The 19,833-nt window shown below is 53.7% G+C and overlaps 5 protein-coding genes across 5 annotated transcripts; 2 read left to right on the forward strand and 3 right to left on the reverse strand.

The window, feature by feature from the left end:
* Window positions 1–387: 387 nt before the first annotated feature.
* Window positions 388–3,806, reverse strand: LOC34619696 (probable palmitoyltransferase ZDHHC1). Its single transcript, XM_026335252.1, has 7 exons — window positions 2,947–3,806; window positions 2,279–2,396; window positions 1,937–2,104; window positions 1,666–1,730; window positions 1,094–1,187; window positions 810–879; window positions 388–515 (listed from the first exon to the last, which is right to left on the reverse strand). The coding sequence occupies exons 1-7, from the start codon at window positions 3,804–3,806 to the stop codon at window positions 388–390; spliced, it is 1,503 nt and encodes a 500-aa protein (XP_026191037.1).
* A 5,200-nt stretch (window positions 3,807–9,006) lies between these two features.
* On the reverse strand, window positions 9,007–11,067 carry LOC34619699 (TATA-box-binding protein). The gene is made up of 4 exons (XM_026335253.1): window positions 10,629–11,067; window positions 10,093–10,185; window positions 9,598–9,729; window positions 9,007–9,161 (listed from the first exon to the last, which is right to left on the reverse strand). Exons 1-4 carry the CDS (start codon window positions 11,065–11,067, stop codon window positions 9,007–9,009), a joined length of 819 nt encoding a protein of 272 aa, XP_026191038.1.
* A 1,477-nt stretch (window positions 11,068–12,544) lies between these two features.
* LOC34619700 lies at window positions 12,545–13,451 on the forward strand. The gene is made up of 2 exons (XM_022732979.1): window positions 12,545–12,967; window positions 13,269–13,451. Exons 1-2 carry the CDS (start codon window positions 12,545–12,547, stop codon window positions 13,449–13,451), a joined length of 606 nt encoding a protein of 201 aa, XP_022592258.1.
* A 1,982-nt stretch (window positions 13,452–15,433) lies between these two features.
* LOC113146813 (homologous-pairing protein 2 homolog) lies at window positions 15,434–16,667 on the forward strand. Its single transcript, XM_026335254.1, has 5 exons — window positions 15,434–15,652; window positions 15,716–15,823; window positions 15,963–16,035; window positions 16,210–16,305; window positions 16,414–16,667. The coding sequence occupies exons 1-5, from the start codon at window positions 15,434–15,436 to the stop codon at window positions 16,665–16,667; spliced, it is 750 nt and encodes a 249-aa protein (XP_026191039.1).
* A 568-nt stretch (window positions 16,668–17,235) lies between these two features.
* On the reverse strand, window positions 17,236–19,323 carry LOC34619701. The gene is made up of 2 exons (XM_026335255.1): window positions 18,226–19,323; window positions 17,236–18,084 (listed from the first exon to the last, which is right to left on the reverse strand). Exons 1-2 carry the CDS (start codon window positions 19,321–19,323, stop codon window positions 17,236–17,238), a joined length of 1,947 nt encoding a protein of 648 aa, XP_026191040.1.
* Window positions 19,324–19,833: the final 510 nt, after the last annotated feature.

Genomic DNA, 19,833 nt, shown 5'->3' on the forward strand with positions numbered 1-19,833 from the left:
CTAGACTACACGCACCAAACCATCACTGCCAGTTTGCAGTGACACAAGAAAACGGAGAGCATCCAAACTCTACGCGTACACTGCAGCTGGGGTGAGCCGCAGCAGGTGCGCTGCTGCGGAGAATGCAACAGAGGGCATGCTGCTGAGGCCGCTGCAGCAACCACAGGAACAAATAGAGAGACTGCTCCCAGCCAATCGTACAACGCCAAAATAGAGAGCAGGCGGGAAGCTAAGGCAACTACTCCCTGGGGGTTTCGGCCCAAGGCAGCACAGGTTGCAACGGCTGCAGTACCTGCTGCTGCTGCTGCTGCTGCTAAGAGCCGCTCTCACTGTCACACCTGCTTGAACAAATGGACAAACTCCAAACAGCAAGCAACCGCCACTTTCCTAAGCGGCCTCCTCTGCTCTCGGCGTCACACATGGACCGTCTGAGCCTCTTGCTCTCCCACTAGCTGCTGCAGTTGCGGCTCCTGAGGCTTCCTGGCGTCTCTCGCCGGGGTGCTGGAGATAGGGGTCTAAACACATAGGTACAGTGCATTATACATGCATACACATATACATACACTCACACACCAACAGACAGACACATTCATACATACATCCACACATGCCTACATACACCCGTATATCGATACATGCACTCGTGCATCCATCCATCCAGACTATCAGCCACACATGAACCCATGGATACATGCGTACCAGCATGCAGCCACGCATACATCCCAAAGCAAGGGAGTACAAACCAAGGTAGAGCGTAAATAGACCGGAGAAGCGCAATCTGTGGCCGCCAACCGCCCCCACCCTGGCACCTCTTAAAGCCGCCTTTTCCCGTTCGCTCACCTCCTTTCCGAGCGAAGCACATGCATCTAAAGCTCCAGACTGCAGGCAAGTACGCAGAAAGAGTGGCAGCACACATCCAGAGCAGCGTCGCGCACAGGAAGGATACCACCACGCACTATCCGGCTACAATCAGGAAGGGCATTGGACGAGCACCGGGCTGCCGTGGCTAGCCGGTATGCTCAGGTGCGAAGTGAGGGCTAGGAGCGCTCAAAAAAACTCAAAATGCAAAAAAAACTGACAGTGCTAGACGTACCGGAATCGGGTCGACCACGGGCGCGCAATTACTGACATCGCGCAAGTCTTCAGCGGCTGCTGCTGAAGCCTTTCGCCGCGCTCGGCGCAGACGCCTGCAGCACCCAAGAAAAAATAGTTTTGATTGGGAAGATCCATTGTGAAAGGCGCTGGTGGACATAGTTGGTGTGTGTGTGTGTGTGTGTGTGTGTGTGTGTGTGTGTGTGTGTGCGTGTGTGTGTGTGTGTTTGTTTGCTTGTTTGTTTGTTTTGTTTCCAGGCGTAAGAGTCTACGGCATGAAACTCTGAAATGCCACACGCGAACATCGGCAGAGAGCGAAAGGCATAGGAAGGCACTGGGAGAGGATGCCAGAGTTGGTACTCAAGGCAGGCAACGAAGCCGCATGAAGTGAACTGCAAAGCAGAGATGGAGGAGGCGAGAAAGTGCGAAAAAGCTTCGGACAGAGGCAGGGCTGCTGGCAAGCAAGGCGAGACGAGAGGCCCCAAGGAAAAGACATCTATTCGTATCGTGTCAAGTGTACAGAGAGACGCAGGTGTGAAGGCAATCCGAGAAGTTGCAAGCGTGCATGCGTACTTCTTGTCTATGACGATCCACTCTGTGCAGGCTCGATAGCGGAAACGGGGGCTTTTCTCTTCGACCTGAACACGCATTAGGAGGCCACCTCTGGAGTGTATGGACAGTAAGGATCGGGACGACCCTGCCGCTGTGACAGGAGGCGGCACGCACGGGGGCGCTTCTGGGGGCGTCTGTGGCTGGCGCTTGCGAGAAGCAGCAGCAAGCCGCGTTTTAGCCAGCATGGGGAGGCTAAAGTGTTGTGAAGAGGCGCGATCCTGTGTTTGCTGACCTCTTCCTCCACGCGCATCGTGATGTAATCGAAGGTTGTCATGTTGTGATAGAGGAGGTACAAGTGCAACAGCAGGAGCTGCAGCACCAATCCCAGGATCGGAAAATTTAGGGCGATTGGAATCGCTGAAAGCACGTAGAAAAGAATGGCGTTATAACCGCCGTACGCCTGAGAAGCAAAAACGTAACACTGACAGAAGCGAAAACGAGGATGTGCCGAAGGACAGTCGAAGGTACTGTGCAGAGCGAAAACTGTGTGCAAGACGCGGCAGGTGACATGCCAAGCAAGAAACAACCCCAGGGAGGGTAGGAGCATGCGGCTTGAAGCTCGAGGCAGACTTACATCTGTCCAGTGAGGCGCGCTGCTGCCTGAAACTGCCTGACAGATAATTTGATAGAGGCAAAGCGCCATTAACAGCGTGACCATAACCGCCGCAGCAACCAGCATGGCAACAAAGGCCCTGAAACCACACCACAAGCAGTGCATGCACATGGCGCTGCAGAGACAGCGCATGCCGAGGACGGACGGCGGTATAGATCCATCGAAGACAACGAAATCGGCATGAAGAAAAGCATCCCTGGCTGTCACGCCACGACCCCTGGCAGCTCCCGTACCGCTGGCATACCCGCATCATCCCGAGTATTGTGCATGCAGCAACAGGGACTGCAGGGAGCACCAGCGACCCCATATCCAACAGGCAGGTACATGCACACACCGCTTCGCGTCATGAGCAGCACAGCAACATAAACTCCGCTAAGACTGCTGCGAGCGTCGGCATCAGCGGAAGCTGCCGGCTCAATTCAAGAGCAGCATCACCGACACCCCCAGCAGGAGCAAACGGAGCACCAGAAGCTGCATGAGTTAAGCGCGTCATCTTCGTGAGCACGCAATACACAGTAATACCCTACTGAAGAAGCAGGAAAGCAGCAGCTTCAAGATTGGTTTGCCTCATCATCAATTAGCAGTGTCACGAGCATCGCGATCTTCATCAGCATGCAAGAAAGTCGAACCTGTAGTTAGCTTTTCCAACGCAGTTGTTGATCCAGATACAATGATGATCAAAGACATCGATGCATTTGTTGCACGACCTGCAATGTTTGCTCCGTTCTTGAACGCCCCCGCAAATGTTGCACGTTCTTGTCGCTGCTGCTGGCTCCGTTTCTACTCGTATTTGCCTCTCTTCCGGCGTCTCCCCTTCAACGTGAGGCACCCACGGCCCCGACATGAAGGCGAGCGGATCGATAGGATCTGCTCTAGTGCAGAAGTAAGCGAGGCAGAAGAGCGCGAGCGCAGAGACACCAAAGAGGACGCCGAAGACGGCCTTCAGCGCGACGGATACCGCGGGAACCACCACCAGATAGAAGGCCAAAATATCAAGGCCAAAGACAGCCCACGATGCAACTTGGTAAGCCTGCAAGGGGCGGCTGAAACCATGCCGTCGAATAAACTCCCCCGGAGGACGCGAATCCGTTCTATCGAGGGCAGTGCAACTCCGGTGCGGCTGACGCTCGACCTGGAGGTAGACAGCCTCTGCCTTGCCACGCACGAAAGGAACGGCGTCTTCAGGGAACACCTGAGGACGCCTCTGACTGGCAGCGGAAGACGCCAAAACTCCCGCCTGTCCGTCAGGAGGAGGCACTGGGGCCTCTGCAGGGGGCGCAGCGGCCGATCCCACAAGCGGCGGCTGTGCGCTTCCAGAGACGGCACCGGAGGATACTGCGGGGGGGCTTGCACGGGGAGCTCCTCCCTGGGGGTAACGACTCTGCAAGTGCACAGCCATCTGGGGCATTAGGGGGCCCCCATGATCCCTTAGGGGCGTGGAGGAGGGCGCCTGGGGGGCTGCCGGCTCTGAAGTGGGTGCGGATGCCATATGGGGGGCCTTCCACGGTGGTCAGCCTGGTGCGGTCGGGCGGTGGCCCCTTAACTGCTCATGTGGTGCTCGGTTCAAGACTGTTAGGGGCCTCCCCATGAGGCGTGCGCGCGTCTGCGACTCGGGAGGCTCGACGCAGCAGCCCCAAAGCGGCGCCGACAAATGTGCACACGGGGAAGGGCGGTGGAGGGAGGACGGCGTTCCCGCACGGCGTGTGTCTGTACAGCAGGAGGGGCGCGCGCTGCTTGAGCAACGACGCCAGGGTGTCCGGAGCCTGAATTGGCACGGGAGGTGCTTCGAGGCCCCGCGAGAAGCCTCTCCCACCTTTAAGGCTCAAAGTTTCATAGGCAGACACGGGGGCTGTCGTCCTGTGTGCCGCAGACCGCGCGCGTTCCGGTCGGAGCACTGGCAGCAGCAGCGGCAGCAGACGGCACCCCTTCGTATTGAGCGACAGGAAGCCCTAACGAAGTGCAAAAACACGCTGTTCGAGAAAAATGAGCACCAGGTAGGCACAAAAGAAGCTAGCAGCAGCAAATATGCCGCAGGGCGACACAAATGGATGGTCAAACGAGACTTGCGCCACAGGTCCTCAGATCGCTACCAACGGGTTCCTACCAACGAAGAGAGGGCCCCCTTTGCCCACTGGTGCATTCTCGTTGGTTCGATACCACGAATTTCAATGGTTCGAAGTCTCTCACACTGATTCCCTTCATTAGTGACTGGCTTTCGGCTCTCCCCAGGGGTTCTCGCTCTGGGTGGCACCCCTGCGCGTCTGATAACCTCTAGGGCACCCCCTTTGTTTCCGGTGGACGTTTCTGTTTCGCCCTCTCTCTGGCTAGCAGGTTACCCCAACTTTTCCTCTAAACAACACGACATTATCTCTGCTCTACGCGCCAACGGACGCCTTGCCATCCTTCTCCCCCTCGTGCGCCGCGGCACCATTACCCCTTCCCCTCACTGCCCCCATGGAGTGTGTGTTTGGCCAGTAGTGGGCTGCAGTGCACATATGGGGAAGGGGGAAGAAATAACGCCATGTGGAACGCCTACAACAGAGCGCTCTTCGGCTTAGTGTAGATACGGGCACCTAAAACCATCCACCCTGCTCCCTCCAAAAGTCTTTCCTAAATCCCGAGGCCCCTCACTAACTGCCAGAGCACACAACCCTAAAACTAAGCACGTGGCTGTTCTTACCCTAGAGGCGGAGCGCTAAAGTTAGTGGGCGCTGGGTGGCCTCTGCAGGCGGGCTCGCAGGGCGTGCTCACCTTTGGCCACTTCACACAGAAACTGCTCGTTAGAACTTCTTCTGCTAGAGAGCGTGTATAGAGCCCAGAGCTCAAGATTTAAAAGGCTGTGAAACTTAGCGTTTCGGCTTTCGGTAAAAAAAAGTCTCAAACAGAGCCGCATCGTGCGAAAACCCGTCCGTCACCTCGATCGAAGTGGCACCCCGCTGTGACCCCTTGAGCTATTTGCCCGGCACCGAAACTGATTAGGGGGCCCTTGACAGCGCGTTTGTGCTCCGCCTCCGCCCTCCATCATCTCTCACCTCTATGCCAAAAACGACACCAACATGTACACCTACGCCACCGAATAAACAGGCTTATCAAGCACGAAAGCAGGCCCGTGAGGTCGTCAGCTACCTCAAAGCGGCGTGGCAGTGTGTGCAAGCCAAGGTCCCTCATAGATAGCAACTGCCCCAAGGGTTTTGTCTGGGCTTACTGCGGTTCGTTGCGGACCTACCTAACACACCCTTTAGAAATATTAGCAATTGCGAGACAGGAGGTGGAGGCTAGAACGTGTAGCATGCGTTCAGTTGCTTGGATCAATCACGAGGTTATAGTCTCTCGCATACGCGGACAGAGCTCTGTCTAGTCTCAGAGTGGTGGCCCTCTGCAACATATGCAACCCAAACAAATGCCTTTCGCCCGACTGTGTTCTGCTACTCCCCGCTCCCCAAATGCCCTCTCCTTTAAGCAACCCCACTGCGCCACCACCACACCCACCGTCACACCCTGGAAGGCTTCGCATCTCCTTTCCAAATCCGGACCCCGCCGACAAGATCTCCTCTCCGGCCACAGATCTGCTTCGCCCTTGTACATGCGGCAAAGGACTCCTCCTCGAAATACACGCCGGAGGAGAAGCCTCAAGAGACTGCTCCGAACGGCTGTAACACTGCCCACGTCTCGACCGTGCCGTACGCGACCTTGACAGCCTTGCGCGAGCCCTCTTGGCTCTTGCCCTGCGCGACCTTAGCCGCTTGAGGTTCATGCCAGCGGTGGGTGTTGGAAACCAAGAGAGGACGGAGGCACAGGTGCCTAATGTACCCAGTCTTGCTGTTGACGCCCTCTTTTTCATACCGCGGTCTATCGTGCCCACACGTCTCTCCCCCCCGTTAATTGGGGTGGCGGACGACGCGCAAGAGTTCCCCCACATAGTTTCCGCAGACGAGGGCATACGGCCAGACTCCACACCTTCTGCCTTCCCGGGATCTCCACGCGCATTCCCTCGGGATGAGCCCCGTTCCCTCGTGCACCACCACAGACCCGCGTACAGTGCAACAATACCGAGGACACTTAAAGCTACTGCGACCAAGAGCGCCTTTACGTCGAGTGTCGCAGGATAGAGCGGTGGTTCCATCGAAATGTCGTTCTCAATAGCAGGAAAAGGGTTTCCTGGGGGCAGAGAGCGCCGCAAACGCGCCTGCTCGTTCACGTGCTGGCGCACATGGCGATCCAAGCACGTGCGCCTGCCGGGGGGAAGCGGGGCGGTTGGCGGCAAAATCTTGAAGAAAAAAGTTAGGCGACAGTGTCCAGCAGACAATAAAAGGGAAAGAATGCCCTAAAGCAACTACAAGTGAAGTCAGACGGTCGACAGGATGCACAGAAGCATGGGTTGCAGGTCATAGAAAAGGGGGCAACGGAAGAAACCTCCTGGATACGCTTCAGCATTGCCAATAGGAAAGGATGAAAATAGGAATTCAAAACAGAATCCGTATTAAAGACGCAAATTAATAGCCCCAAGCATGGGAATTCAAAGAGAAAAACACGTGCAGGGCACTGCTCTGGTCCATTTGAACAGGGGGAAGCAGCTCCTCCCCGAGACAGTATTCTGCTCTGAAGAGAGCGATATCCCTAGGAGAATAGAAGCAAGGGGCATAAAAAACCAAAAGTGCTTATGAGTAAGCCCCATCCGCCCTGTGCCGTAGCTGCGCTTCCTGTTTAGCTGATTCTTCAAATGCTAGAGCGGTCGCAGTGTCACCTGCGTTGCTACAGTGATTGAATTTGGAGCGCGGAGTCAAAATAAAGTTGAAATGCGCAGTAAAGAGCGTTCCTGCTCATGGGCGGGAGCTAAAATACCGCACGGCACTGCCGCTTACAGCAAGCACGATGCAAATGCGAACCCAGACATCAGAAGCAGCGGGTGCTCAGCAATGTGGGGAGAGCAATTATGGAAAGGAAGAAAAGGCACTGTTTACAAATAAGCTTGTTTGGCTGGGAAGGCAAAGAACGGCGGGTGAACAAGGCACAGGCAGGCACCTAGGTAGTGGTGCTGTTGCTCGGGCCGCAGCGGACGCAGAGTGGATGAGGAAAAGGGAAAAAGCAGACAAGGGGAGACAAATCTCAGTAGCCGAGTGCAAAAGAATAAGTTTTGCTGCAGGCAATAAAAGGTCTTTGTTCGGTAGAGCTGTCCTTTTTGCTCAGAAGACAAAAGAAACTGATCCCTGGGAAAATCGACGCATGGAGGTTCTGTTCCTGGTCGCTCAATGCATCATCGATTGACTATTCTGATGAATAAATGAGCAACCAACGAAACCTGTTCTGTTACTTCTTTGAGTTTAATCAAATTATGCTTCCATTAAACCCGTAATTGATCCTTTTGTCGTGAGACATATAAGCAGGCTTTGTTTTGCAGTGCGTGCCTTTCGTTGATGTGCCCCAGGGCGGGGAAACTATGAAAAAATTAAATGCAGCACTGCACGTGCTTCTTTAGCCTGTGGTGTTTGTAATTTTTTGAGGTGACCGTTCTTGGTGCTGCGTTGATGAGTGCTTGCACTTTCCTCTGCTCGGCCCTAACCCAGAAGGATCCTCTTTGGCGCTGCCTCCAAAAGTGGCCGAGATCCTCAAAACTTCGGGAAGCATCAATTAATACATCGCTTCATAACATTTTCCTGTCATTTTTCTATCGACTTCTGCGTTATTTTCTACCTTGCCTCCTCTATTGTCACTAACTACCAGCCTCACATTCGCAAATGGCCAGGAAATCAGGGTAACTAGCCTACCTTTTAAGACGTACAGCGTAGAAGATAGAATCAATTGCACAACAACAGAATAATTAGACTGAGCAGCAGGCAGATACCTTACCAGGTATTCATGTCAAAATATGCACTAGAATAACCTCATCACTGCGCCCTCATTACGCAGCTTCTTTTACCTGCATGCCTGCTGGACCACATACGTAGTTCCCTAGCGGCAAAAGGGATGCAAACAAACAAGACAAGTCTGTCTTTGTTGCCTTTCACCCTTTTGTGTATTTACCCCTGTTACCGGCTGTTCGCAATACACACAGTCACCGGGAAAGGGAGGACCGGTGATCTGATGGCAGCAGACGTGAAGAGTCCGTAGCCGTTTGCCGCCAAAGCTGCGATGTAAGCCTAAGACCAAATTGATAGTTCCAGTTACTTGGTTCAAAACTTTGAAGCATAGAGTCAAACTCCACAGTGTACCAAATGCTACTGCTCTGAACGCTGTGGAGCCCTAGAAGCAGCCGCCTTGCTGTGAAATTCAAGTCCGGGATCCTTAAGAAGGTCTCGTCAAGTAAAACTTAGCAAGTAGCATGAAACAGGTAAATGAGCGTCAAGTTAGTCTCATGGAAAAATTTCGCCAGAGGTTCAGTATCGAGGGGCTTTTGCTCGCTGTGTGGCTGCGTGGAAACGCAGTACAGTAGCACAGAAACAGAAGCAGCGCGCAGCGCAAAAAGCGAGACAGATTTAGAGAGATCCCTAAAGGAAACGGATTCAAAGGGAGGGTCGGGAATGGAAGGCAATTAGAACCTGGGGCCGAAAGCAAAAAGTCGTTCACGACACATCGACACCATGCACTAAAGCCCCGAACGTGAATACACGCACACGGCTCCGCAGTAAACCCCCCTTTTCCGGAGCCACAAAAGGACGGAGAAGGCTCTGCGACCGCCTTTGCTGTCTGTTTCAAGTGTGGTATTTGAGAAGCACAGGGAAGAAGGAATGGAAAACCTCTTGAATCTCCGCAGCCGTCTTGCAGCCGGTGATCACAACTTTGCCGCTGACGAAGATAAGCAGGACAGCCTTGAGAGATGGAGTCGGGTTGTAGCGGTAGACAAGGCCTGCGGACGACACGGCAGCAGCCCTCAAGTGTAGAGACACCTACGCACCCCAGCTTGCTGCCTGGGTCTGGAATTACATGCAAGAAGGGCAGAAATGGAGTGAAGTTTGGGTACACAGACAAAATGACGGGGCAGCACCTAAAATCAGCTATGGCAGCAGCCCAGCAATTCGCGGAAAGGGAATTCCTTCTTGCGGCGGGATTTCGCTGGAAGAAGCCAACCAAGAGAATAAAAGACCACGGAGACAGAGCGTTACCGCGAAGCAAAGCGCGAGTAGCAGGGAAAGATGCACCAAGGTAAGAGTTGCGCATGAGCGCCCAGGCAAAAACTTCAGTTGACGGCGAGCGAAGGGGAGAAGCGCCCTAAAGCGACACAAAAGGGGGGCGTGGAGGCCATCGAATCGAGCAACAACGCACGAATCCCAGCAGCCACCTACCAGCAAACAGTTCAGGTTCGTAGCTGCAGAATTCCTTGTGATCAAAAGCCAAGCCTTCTAGCCGCACCGGCAAGCCACAATCCGCCGTCGCCACGATATTTTCAATGGCGAATTCGGTAAGCTGAATTTTGGAGGCAGTGCGACCGGTACGGCCGTTGGCTTGAAGGCCTCCGGCTCCGTCACTGCTCTCAGGGAGGCACTGGGAGTCTGTTTCTTGTTTTCGTGCAGCAATCGCGGAGTTTGTGAGACTGCATGTTTCCGACTGCTCAGCACCCACAGCACTCCAAGTGCTTCCTCCTCCCCCCGCAGCCACTGCTGCTTTCACAGAGGCCGTCTCTCCCGCGCCCTCCCCATCCGGAGAAGAGCTGCCGGTGTCTACTGAGAGTGCGCGCAGCCCGCTGTCTGCTGCTGCATCTCCCAGCGCTGTTTCTCTCCGCCTCTCCGCCTCTCCGCCTCTCCCCTCCTCTCTTGCTGCCAGTGCTGAGGACCGCGTGGGAGCGCCTAAAACGGCTTGCAGCATTTTCACGAGGAGTCGTGCAGCTCGGAGAGCAGCGTCTTCGCTCTGTGCACCCGTCACCATTACCCGCCCTGCAGGCCATACATATATGCAAATATACATATATACATACACATACACATAGACACACATATACACACATACACACACATACACATATACACACATACACACACATACACATGCACACATATACACACATATACACACATACACATGCACACATATACACACATACACATGCATACACATGCACACACATACACACATACACATGCATACACATGCCCACATATACACACACATACACATACATACACACAAATACACACACATACACATACGTACACATGCATACACACACATATACACACATATACACATGCATACACACACACATACACATGCACCCATGTACACACACGTGGCATACACAGCTGTTCCTGAAGATCGCGCCTGGCGCGCCAGCAGCGCTCCGGCTTACGCGGTGCGCCTTCAGCCTTTCAGTACTTACCCGACCTGAAGATGAGACCGGTGCACTTTGGCTTCCTGAGTCGAATGATGCAGGCATTGACTTTACGGGGGTTGTATTCTGCAAGGCGGCAGCTGACGGCAATGCGTCTCAAGTCCAGACAGGCGCTCCTCCGCCCCTCAACAGACACTCGGCCGCTTGCGATCACATTCTGCACCCTGACAGGGGGTGCCTCTGCGGCGACGGCTGCAGCACTGTTCTCTGCCGAAGCTGCTGCTGCCAAAACATCGGCTGCTCCCAGCGGCAACAGCTTTCCCGCGGCAGGCAGAGGGGGCGAGGAGGCGCGAGACGCAGAAGTGCCTTCGCCTTCGCAGGCAGGCGCCTCTGTGTGCCCTTTGGACCCCGAAAGTCGCTGATCAGAGACTTCCTCAGCTCCGGAGGGGGGTGCAACACTGCATGCATTGGGCAGCAGCAAGGCCATGAGGCTGTCTTCGAGAGCATCGATCTCGCCTCCAGCGTGGCGGCGTTCCTGCACGACAGCCTTAAGGCCAAGCGGTTCTTGCTCAAGAGCCATTCTTGTCGAGAAAGAGGCCCCTAAGGACTGCTGCCGCGCGCCGTTCGAGAAGGCGTCTTCCCCTTCGGAGGCATCTGTGCGCGCAGACTCCCTCCTTCTTCTCCCAGCAAGGGGCTGCTGATCGTCGGGGTACGCGCGTGGCCTCTTCGCTGTTTCAGGCGCTGGCAGGGACGAAGAATCCACCAGCTCCGCCATCGTCAGCAGCGCCAACAGCAGTGGCAAGCAGCGGGAAAGGGGGAGTTAAAATCGAGATCTACGAGCACCGCGCAACAGCGTTGCAAGGAAGCGACGCCGGCATTCTTCCACGCTCTAGAACGATCCGGCGATGCAGCGTGCAGGAGAGCCAGGGAAGGGAGTTGGCTTCTTTTCAGCGAAGCGCAGGCCGTGAGTGCAACCCAGCGGATTTTGTGGAGCTCCCGCGACAAACTGGAGCATCAACATCCCTGGACGTGAAGCAAGGAGTCGTCCGCCGCTATAAGCCTTCTTCTCAATGCCTTCAAACCCCCAGAGAAGAAAAAGTTGATCCAGCGTGCGAAAGGCTTTCCCAGAAAATCGATGCCCAACACTGCCTAATCCCTACGGTATGCCCACTAAGAACACAAAAGACGAGGAGAAAACACCACCCGATGGTTTCAAATCCTCAGGGGCGCCGTTCATTCGTTTCGGTGCCTCTAACTTATCAGGCTCGATTTCCAGGTTCTCCCGCGCATGCGCATGCAGCCAACGCACAAGGCAGTTGGGACATGCACAGAGGACTTGGCAGACAATGATTCTTTACGTCAATACATCATTACATAAAAGGCATCTCTTGGACTGGGCTGAGTCGCAGCCAAAGCGAGGAGTGCAGACACTGCAGGACGTACAACACAGCCCCATCGTCGAAATTTCTTGAATATCTTTGGCTTACGTGGACGTCTCATGTATCTCTTTTCCTTCTGACGCCTTCACTTCCCAAAGGACTGGCAGGCAGAAACCAGCTGAGGTGTATATTCTCCATTGTTTTGGTCAACCTAAAGTGCAATCGCAGGCGTCAGTTTCTTGAGCTCCAGCCTGTTTCCAGCGCTCGAGAGTATCCCAAAATCGTTCGATTTGCATCTCTTTTGGCCCTAGCTAACGAATCGCAACTGCTTGGAGAACTGCCGGGCGCCAGCTCTCCATCTGGAGATGGAACGCGGCAAGTGATGCAGTTTGGCGTGGCAAACTCAGCAACCCTGACAACTGCAGCGACTGAGAACGGATCCGGCGCAACAGAAACAGCAGCCTCAGCGCCTGTGGCCGTGTAGAGTGCAGCACTCGCCATCTCCCCATAGTTGCCAGCATTAACAACGTGGATCAGATGCTCTCTGTGGCGCACTGGCGGCTGCTGCCGCGAGCAGTCCTGCGCATGCACGGTCGCTCCGCAGTCTCACTGAACGCTCGCGTGCCTCGCAGATGGATTCTCTCGTGTGTTAACGGAGGAGGAACAGCAGCAGCACGACCTTGGCAGCCTTTTCCAGCCTCGGGAGCTTGTCTCTCACTCAACTGGGCAGCCTCAGCACCACCACGCGCACATCCAGCCGCGGCTGGAGCCGCAGGAGGTATGATCCGCCGTTTCGGATCTTTGAATCCTTATGCCAAGGGCAAAACGGGAACGGATATGTATGTACACCCCGCAGACGAAGTTGAGGCTCAAAGACCTCTGGCGCCAGATCCTTATGACGGGACTTATCAAAGACCACAGGGCGCTCCCGACCCTCGCAGCATCAGCAGAGAGCAGTTTCATCAGTTTATGTACGGAAAGCCACAAAGATTCTCAAAGGAACTCAAGGTACGAACAGCGACACAGATGCGTGAAGCCGCACTTGCAGGGAGGCGGAAACATGTACATATGTATATGTAAATCTAGGTCTAGAGTCATGTTCGTCTGTGCCGACCTTGCAAACCTTTTCGATCTGACTCTAGGAGCAGCCAGCATGAGCCTATGCGTAGCATGTGTATAGGTTTGTGCCTCTCGTCGCACACACGTCGACTTATTTGTACTCTAGGTACAGCCAACTCTGCTTGTCTGTGCTGAACTGTTGAGAAAAATGCATAGGGGAGCTTGCAGATCCATGTCGCCGTTGTTGCAGGTTGCGGTTATGGGTTGTACGCTTGCTGGCTTTGGCATTGGGATTACGTGGCTTACTGTCTACATCATGCGACCGGATGACTTTGAGTGGGTAGAGGAGGAAAGAAAAAGAATACAAGAAGCAAAGCAACGGATCCAAGCGAGAATAGATAAAGCAGACTCTGTAGGAACAAGCGCAGCATAACATGAGCTGCTAGAGGCAGCACGGGGGAGGGGGAGGCAGAATCGAAGGGGTCCAATCAGTCGTTCGAAGGTCAAGCAGCAAACTTCAGCAGAGCAAAAGGGGAGTGAGCAGAAAGGGGGCGTAGAGGGAAGGAGGAATTTCAGGATGGCGAAGAATGAGAACAAGGACTCACCGCAAGCTGACAAAACGTCTTGAAAATAAGGACTTTGATCAGGCAGAGCAAATAATATAAGTTTAGAAGAGGGCGTACAAAGTACACTGGCCGAAGCAATTCGGGCAGTGCCTGAGGATTGCACCGCACCGAAAAAATGAAGCAGCGAGAGAAAGATTTACACTACTCAAAGAAAGAGTGTGCATTCTTTCGTGCTGGCACCCTTTGATCATGTCATTCAACGCTAAAAGGAACCTGCTTCGGTGTTTCTGTGAATGCTGAAGCTCCCTGCACAAATAGGCCGCCTACTAAATGGCCGCGAGCACCTTAACTCACGTAGTTAGCTTCCACATCAGCAAACACAGGGAGATCTCTACATTCCAGTTGAACTATCAACTACAAGTTTCAAACGAAAACTCGCTATTCAGTGTTTTCTAGTCACAGACGGCATCCCTGTATGCTGTGCAGCTATGATTTTATTTCACTGCTTTATAAGCCAAAGAAAGAGCAGATAGCTATAATGTTTAATGATTCCCCTCCTTTTCGGATCAAACTGCAAGGCGGACGTATTCCTAGACGCGTGCCGAGACAATGTACAGTAAGACACATAGGCGTAGGCTAGTAGATCTGCAAACCTGCTGGCTATCGCCGATTTAACAACACATTCTGCGCTTTGCGATTTACTGCTTTCCACTTCCATTGTACCTCACCCCTTCGGGAGAGTCGGATGGCGTTATCCTCATGAATGCTTGCACTTTCCGAAACTTTGAATTCCTTGCAGTTTGCCTTCGCGTTTCCGGTGAAAGCGAATCGATGGCTTCACCTACCCCTTGTGCAGGTGATTTGAACCAAATGGTTTCATAGGAGTGAGAAGCTCCAGGAGCTTGTTCCTCGAATCTCATTTGTAAGTGGCCTTCACCGCGTCTGGAATACGGGCATGTCCATTATGCTGTCCACTTTCGTCCCGTGTTTAGCCCAATGTGTTTTGTCTTCTATTTTAAATTAATGCACGCTGAAATATTAGGTTGGCGCTTCTACATTCTAGATTTCTTGACTGCACTGCTGGGGCCATTGCCGCTCGTGAATTCAGCCTGCAATTCTGCTTCTTATATACTTCCGATCTTGTTCAACCATCTTGCTCTCATGTGTGGACCGAATCATTATGTGCTTTCTAGCTGCTTTTTTCCAATTCGTATACCCTTAGTAAATCACCTTCCTATTTTGTCGTCTATGCATGCATCCTCAACATTTTTTTGCTTTTCCAGTTTATTTTTTGTTCAATGCGCCTTCCATGGCTTTTGCAGTAAAAGATGCCATCCCTGTATTACATAGCTGTGGTGCGAAATGACGCCCTTCAAGTGAACATCTAAAAATCCTCGAATGTACGCAGCGAGACATGAACCAAACTGTGCTGCATATCGTTTCACTCCTGCTTAGATGTCTTAAATTACCGCAACAATATTCCCCCTCTTCAGTTTTGGTTTCATCTGAGGAGAAGAGGCGTGTTCTATTGAAAGAGCACCTTTCAAACTTTGTGTATGCAGCAATGGTTTCCGGCCTGTGGAAAATCAGCATCATACACTTTTCAAAACGGTGGATGTGGGTTTTCCCTGTGTCGTAAAGTACTCAACGGTAAGGATATAATGGCATCCTAGTCCGGGTGCCCGAATGTGTAAACTAGAAATTGCTCGTGGTGTGTGTACATCTGAAAGGGCATTCGTAATGCACTCCATGAATTTCTGAACGTTCAACAGCCACCACAGCTACCGAACTACACTTTGCGAGTTTTGTAATTGGACGGCCCTTTTGTGCTTTCTAATTGAATATCCGAATGAGCTCATCTACCACGCCAGGCTTAACGCAGCCACCGACAGCCGAGCTGCCTCCTGTAAGCGGAGGAAGCAAGAGAACCATGACACAGAAGCAACCACGGAAGAAAAAGACAAAAGTAGACAGCGCGAATGCCTGCACAAAAGAAGATGCGCCTTCCCCCAGCCATCTTCTTCTTTCTTACATGCGGCAGCAGAACAGGCCTTACAACGTGCAACTCGTACGCCGCCCGCTATAAGAGAACACGTTAGATGAGCATTCCACTGCAATGAAATTCTCTCAGATATTTGACAATCTGAAACGTGCTATTAAAAAACCCGAGTTAGAGCGGTTACTGGACAAGCTAGTAGCCGAAGATTATCTGATCTCCAAGGATCTTGGAAAGACAAGAGTAAGCTCCAAGGATTGCATACCTACAATGCTTGTTCATTTACGTGGTTGAGTCAAATATATGTGATATGGGATTGTTAAGGTGAAGTCCTACTTATGTTATTCTCTGAACGTAATCATGGTGGCAACAAAAAGTGCAGGTCTTTATGTATTCTCAAAGACAATTCGTGTTGTCGGAAGCGAATCGGGAGGCTATAAGCACTGGGATTCAAGGTACTCGGCTCACACCGCCTAAAACTATGTGGCACTGCTGCATTATATTGCCCCCGCTATGCATATTCGGTTCGGTTTCTAGAGACACGCGAGAAAGTAAAGGAACTGGAGCGTAAATACACCGCTGTTTCTAATTTCATCAGATGGTACTGCACCGCACATTGCCCTGTACAGAGTTCATAAAACAAAAGACAGCAGAGCGACAGCGCCGAGAAGAAGCGCGTGTTCGTAGCGGCATGTTAGAGGGCCTCCAAGCCAAAGTCGTCTCAGGTGTGTCGATCTGCACCTGCAGTCTGCGAACACCCTGCCTCGTAGCACACTACTGACACGTTGTTATGTCTCTTTCTGGCTGTTCTAATTCTTTGATTCGTGTGTCAGCGGAGATGCAGCGCAAGGTGCGGCTGCAGCAGCAGCGCAGCGGCGAGCCGGTGAGCGCAGCTGCAGCGGCGGCAGCGGAAACTCTCCATGCGAAGCTCCACGCCGCCTGGGCCCTGCAGAAGCGCCGGTGTCTGCAGCTGATTCAGCTTCTGGCTGAACGAACGCAGACAGACGAGAAGCAGCTGCAAAGCGAACTCGGTTTGGAAAGAGATGAAGACTACATCCCTGCGGACGCGTATAAGTACTACAAGTAGAGAACGAGGAAATCAGGGGAGAATATCCTTGAAGCAGAGCAGCTCAGAGCAGGCTCTTGCATGGCGGCAGGGGGTTGGGTGGGGTGAAGGGGGGGCGAAGGCTTTGCCCTGTCCAAGGCACCGCGTGGGGTAGCCGCAGCACGCTACGCAACAAATGCAATCTCGCAGCCGCTGCTAGCCAGCAAGAGAAGACATGATGAACAGGATTTATTGCGCAGATGAGCCCCTCCCTCCCCTCCCCTCCGCCTGCGAACCTGTCGCTGTTGCTTCTGCAACAGAAAAAGCTAGTGTATACATAGCTCTGACGCGAAAGCTGCCTCTATGTGCTTGTTGTGCACTCTCTCTAGCTCCTTTAAAATGATCCCTTTTTGCCCACGTGAGGGCACCAGCGTAGCAAGCCTGACGGTGCCCCCCCGTACGGCGCTGGCGCTCGCAGGGGCTGGCCAGGCCTTAGAGCCTGTAGTGTCCTTATTAGCGCGAGCCGTTGTTTCCTGCTGGCTGTCTGAAGCTTTACTCGGTAGCAGCGAGGCTCGCGCAAGAAGCGTAGTCGCTTTCGTGGAGCCCCTTCTTATGAGATGGTTTCATAGCCACTGAGTGCGGGTGTCTGTCCAGTAGCTTGCGTTGCCTCTGCGGCGTCGTGCACGCCTGGGCTAAGGTCTTGGCAGTCGATCGAATCGGTCCAGTCCCACTGGACGCCGTCGTGGGTGAAGTGGCTGCTTGAGAACTCCCCCGCTGCCCCTCTCCGTCCAGAGTATCCGTGAAACACACTTCTGCAGAAGTTCTGAACACCCATAGAAATAGCATGCGCGCGGCACGCCGCCGCGTCTAGTGTGTGCGGCAGCCAAACGCTGACGAACCGCCTCCCCGGGGAGGAGTAGAGGCCCCTAAGGACTTTTCTTGGGGGCCCTGAGGCCACAGCTCCCCCTGATACATCTCCGGAGAAAGGCGCTGGCAGACCTGTGTATTTAGTGGCGAGTTCCAAGGCCCTGCCGCTGCCTTCCGCCGCGTCCCCCCCCACGCGGGTGACCTCGGCTAAGGCTTTAACGCAGCTGTCATAGGAGTTTAGCGTGCCAGAAGCGCCGGCCATGTCCGATTGCCCTTCTTCTGGGAGGCAGGAATACTCCATTTTTGTCTGCGTCCAGTCCCTTATCGCGTAGATGATCCATGCGAAGATCAACGCACACAGCGCTATGCGAATGCACAGCACCAAGACGAACGACAGGGAGAGTGGCCACCGGGCCTCTTGGCCCTTAGCGGAGTCCCCGTTGCTGTTGTGCGTCTGCTGGTACAATGCGGGGGAAGTTCCGCCACCAGAAGACGACGAAAACGCCCCAGCTCCTGCTGCTGCTCCCACATGTGGGTTTTCCTTGCTGGAAGAAGCTGAGCTCGAATGCTCGCTGGTGCTCTGTGTCTGAGGCTCCGAAGGCGGCCTGTTCTGCTTCTCGCTGCTGGCGTTGGTTTGCTTGTCTTTTGATTCGGAGTGCTTTGGGGCCGTCGCTGCCGCCACAGCTGGCGCTGCTGCTTGGGCAGCAGGGGGCGGTGCAGCAGCGCTGTGTACTAAGAGTTTTCCCGTGTAATCTACGACGGCAGGGCAGGCTGCTTCTGTTGTGAGCTCCATTTTGAAGTGGCAGGGGTCTACGTGCTCGCAGTTCGTGAACTTGGTGCTGTCCAACGCTGGAGGGCGGGGGCACTTGAGCACAACGTGCGTGTGCAAGAAAGAATCGGGGCAGAAGATGTGAATATGGCGGAAGTTTGCTTGAAGCCCCTGGTAAGGATCTTCGGGATCTAGGGGTTCCCAGGGTGTCGGATCATCCGAAATATCGGGATCTGACCACAGGCCCCCCAGGCTATTGCTGTTGGGGTGCTGCTGCAGCGATGCCCCGTGGTGGGCGTACAGCAGCGTGGTGTTGGTGGGTAACACATTCTGTAAACACTCCGTTGAATCGAGCACCTCTTTCGCAGGTGGCCCTTCTGGGGTTCCACCGGGAGCCTCCGAGGGCTTATCGGGGAGCTTAAGAAAGAGGGAGAGCAAGTGATTGATCTCCTCTTCAGGGTCGTAGGGCTTTTCCAGTTTTGCTGCGAACTTGAACAGCCGCCCACGAGACCCTAAGCACGTGTGAGGCAGCAGTCTGCAGGGGTTGAAGGCAAAGAAGACATGCTTTTCCTTGTGCTTGTGCAGTGGACGGGGCGTCTTTTGTTCCTCCGGCGTGCTGTCGTCATCGCCAAGAAGGATCGAAAAAAGGTTCTTAAATAACGGAGGATACTCGTCTATGCCGAAAAGGGGTTCGGAGGCCTTGCAAACCCAGCCGTTAAAGGGCGCGTCGTCCACGGGAAGCATGAGGTCATAAGTCGCACGGGCCTTAAGCTGAGGATATTGCAAAGTAATGGACTTGTAGGATCCACAGGTAGCTTCCCAAGGGTGTGCAGGGTGGTTGCCAGCTTCCGTTGGCGCCTCAGAAGAAGCTGCCTTCTCATCGTTCGTTGGGACGCTCTTCGAGACGGGCTCGTGGAGCACTTGCAGCGCATGCGTGGAGGCCTCCGACTCCTTCACCTCGCACAGAACTAAAGCGGTCTGTAAAACGAAGAGCAGCAGGGCAGGGAAGCTAATTCCTGCCAGCGCTACTAGGCAGAAGCGCCGGCAGCCTCTTGGGGTCATCCTGAGCGGCCTAGCTAGTTCGCTGTTGTGCCTTTGCCTGCAGTGTGGGTGTCAACTAGGATGACGCTGCCTTGGCACACACTAGTCTGGCATGAGAAGGCCGAAGCTGAGGCAGCCACCAAAGCGAGCAAATCCTCAGAGCGCCCGTGTTAAGTTCAGTCCGAGGTTCTTTCCCTTGCTCGGGGCATGCAAATCATTTTCCCCAGAAAACCCACGCAGAAGAAACAATACCCCTAAGCTTGAAGGAGCTATGAAAGCTTCCTTGAAAAAGTGTGGCGCCCGTTCTTGTGTGCAGTTACACGAAAGCCGAGCAAGACCACCAGCACCAATGGACGGCGGCGGGAGACAGAGGTTCGATTTCTGCTACTTATGCTTTTGCTTGCAAACGCATATGCTTTCAAGAAAATTGAGTAGAATAAATCACCAGTTATGCCCATTTAAGAAGTCGCAGAGGGAAGCAGACAGCGAGAGAAGAATGCGAGGAGGCTCTAGCGGATCCGTGGCGGGCCT

This window comes from Cyclospora cayetanensis, unplaced genomic scaffold, assembly GCF_002999335.1.
Source record: "Cyclospora cayetanensis isolate NF1_C8 unplaced genomic scaffold, CcayRef3 CcayRef3_contig_63, whole genome shotgun sequence".
Classification (NCBI taxonomy): domain Eukaryota; phylum Apicomplexa; class Conoidasida; order Eucoccidiorida; family Eimeriidae; genus Cyclospora; species Cyclospora cayetanensis.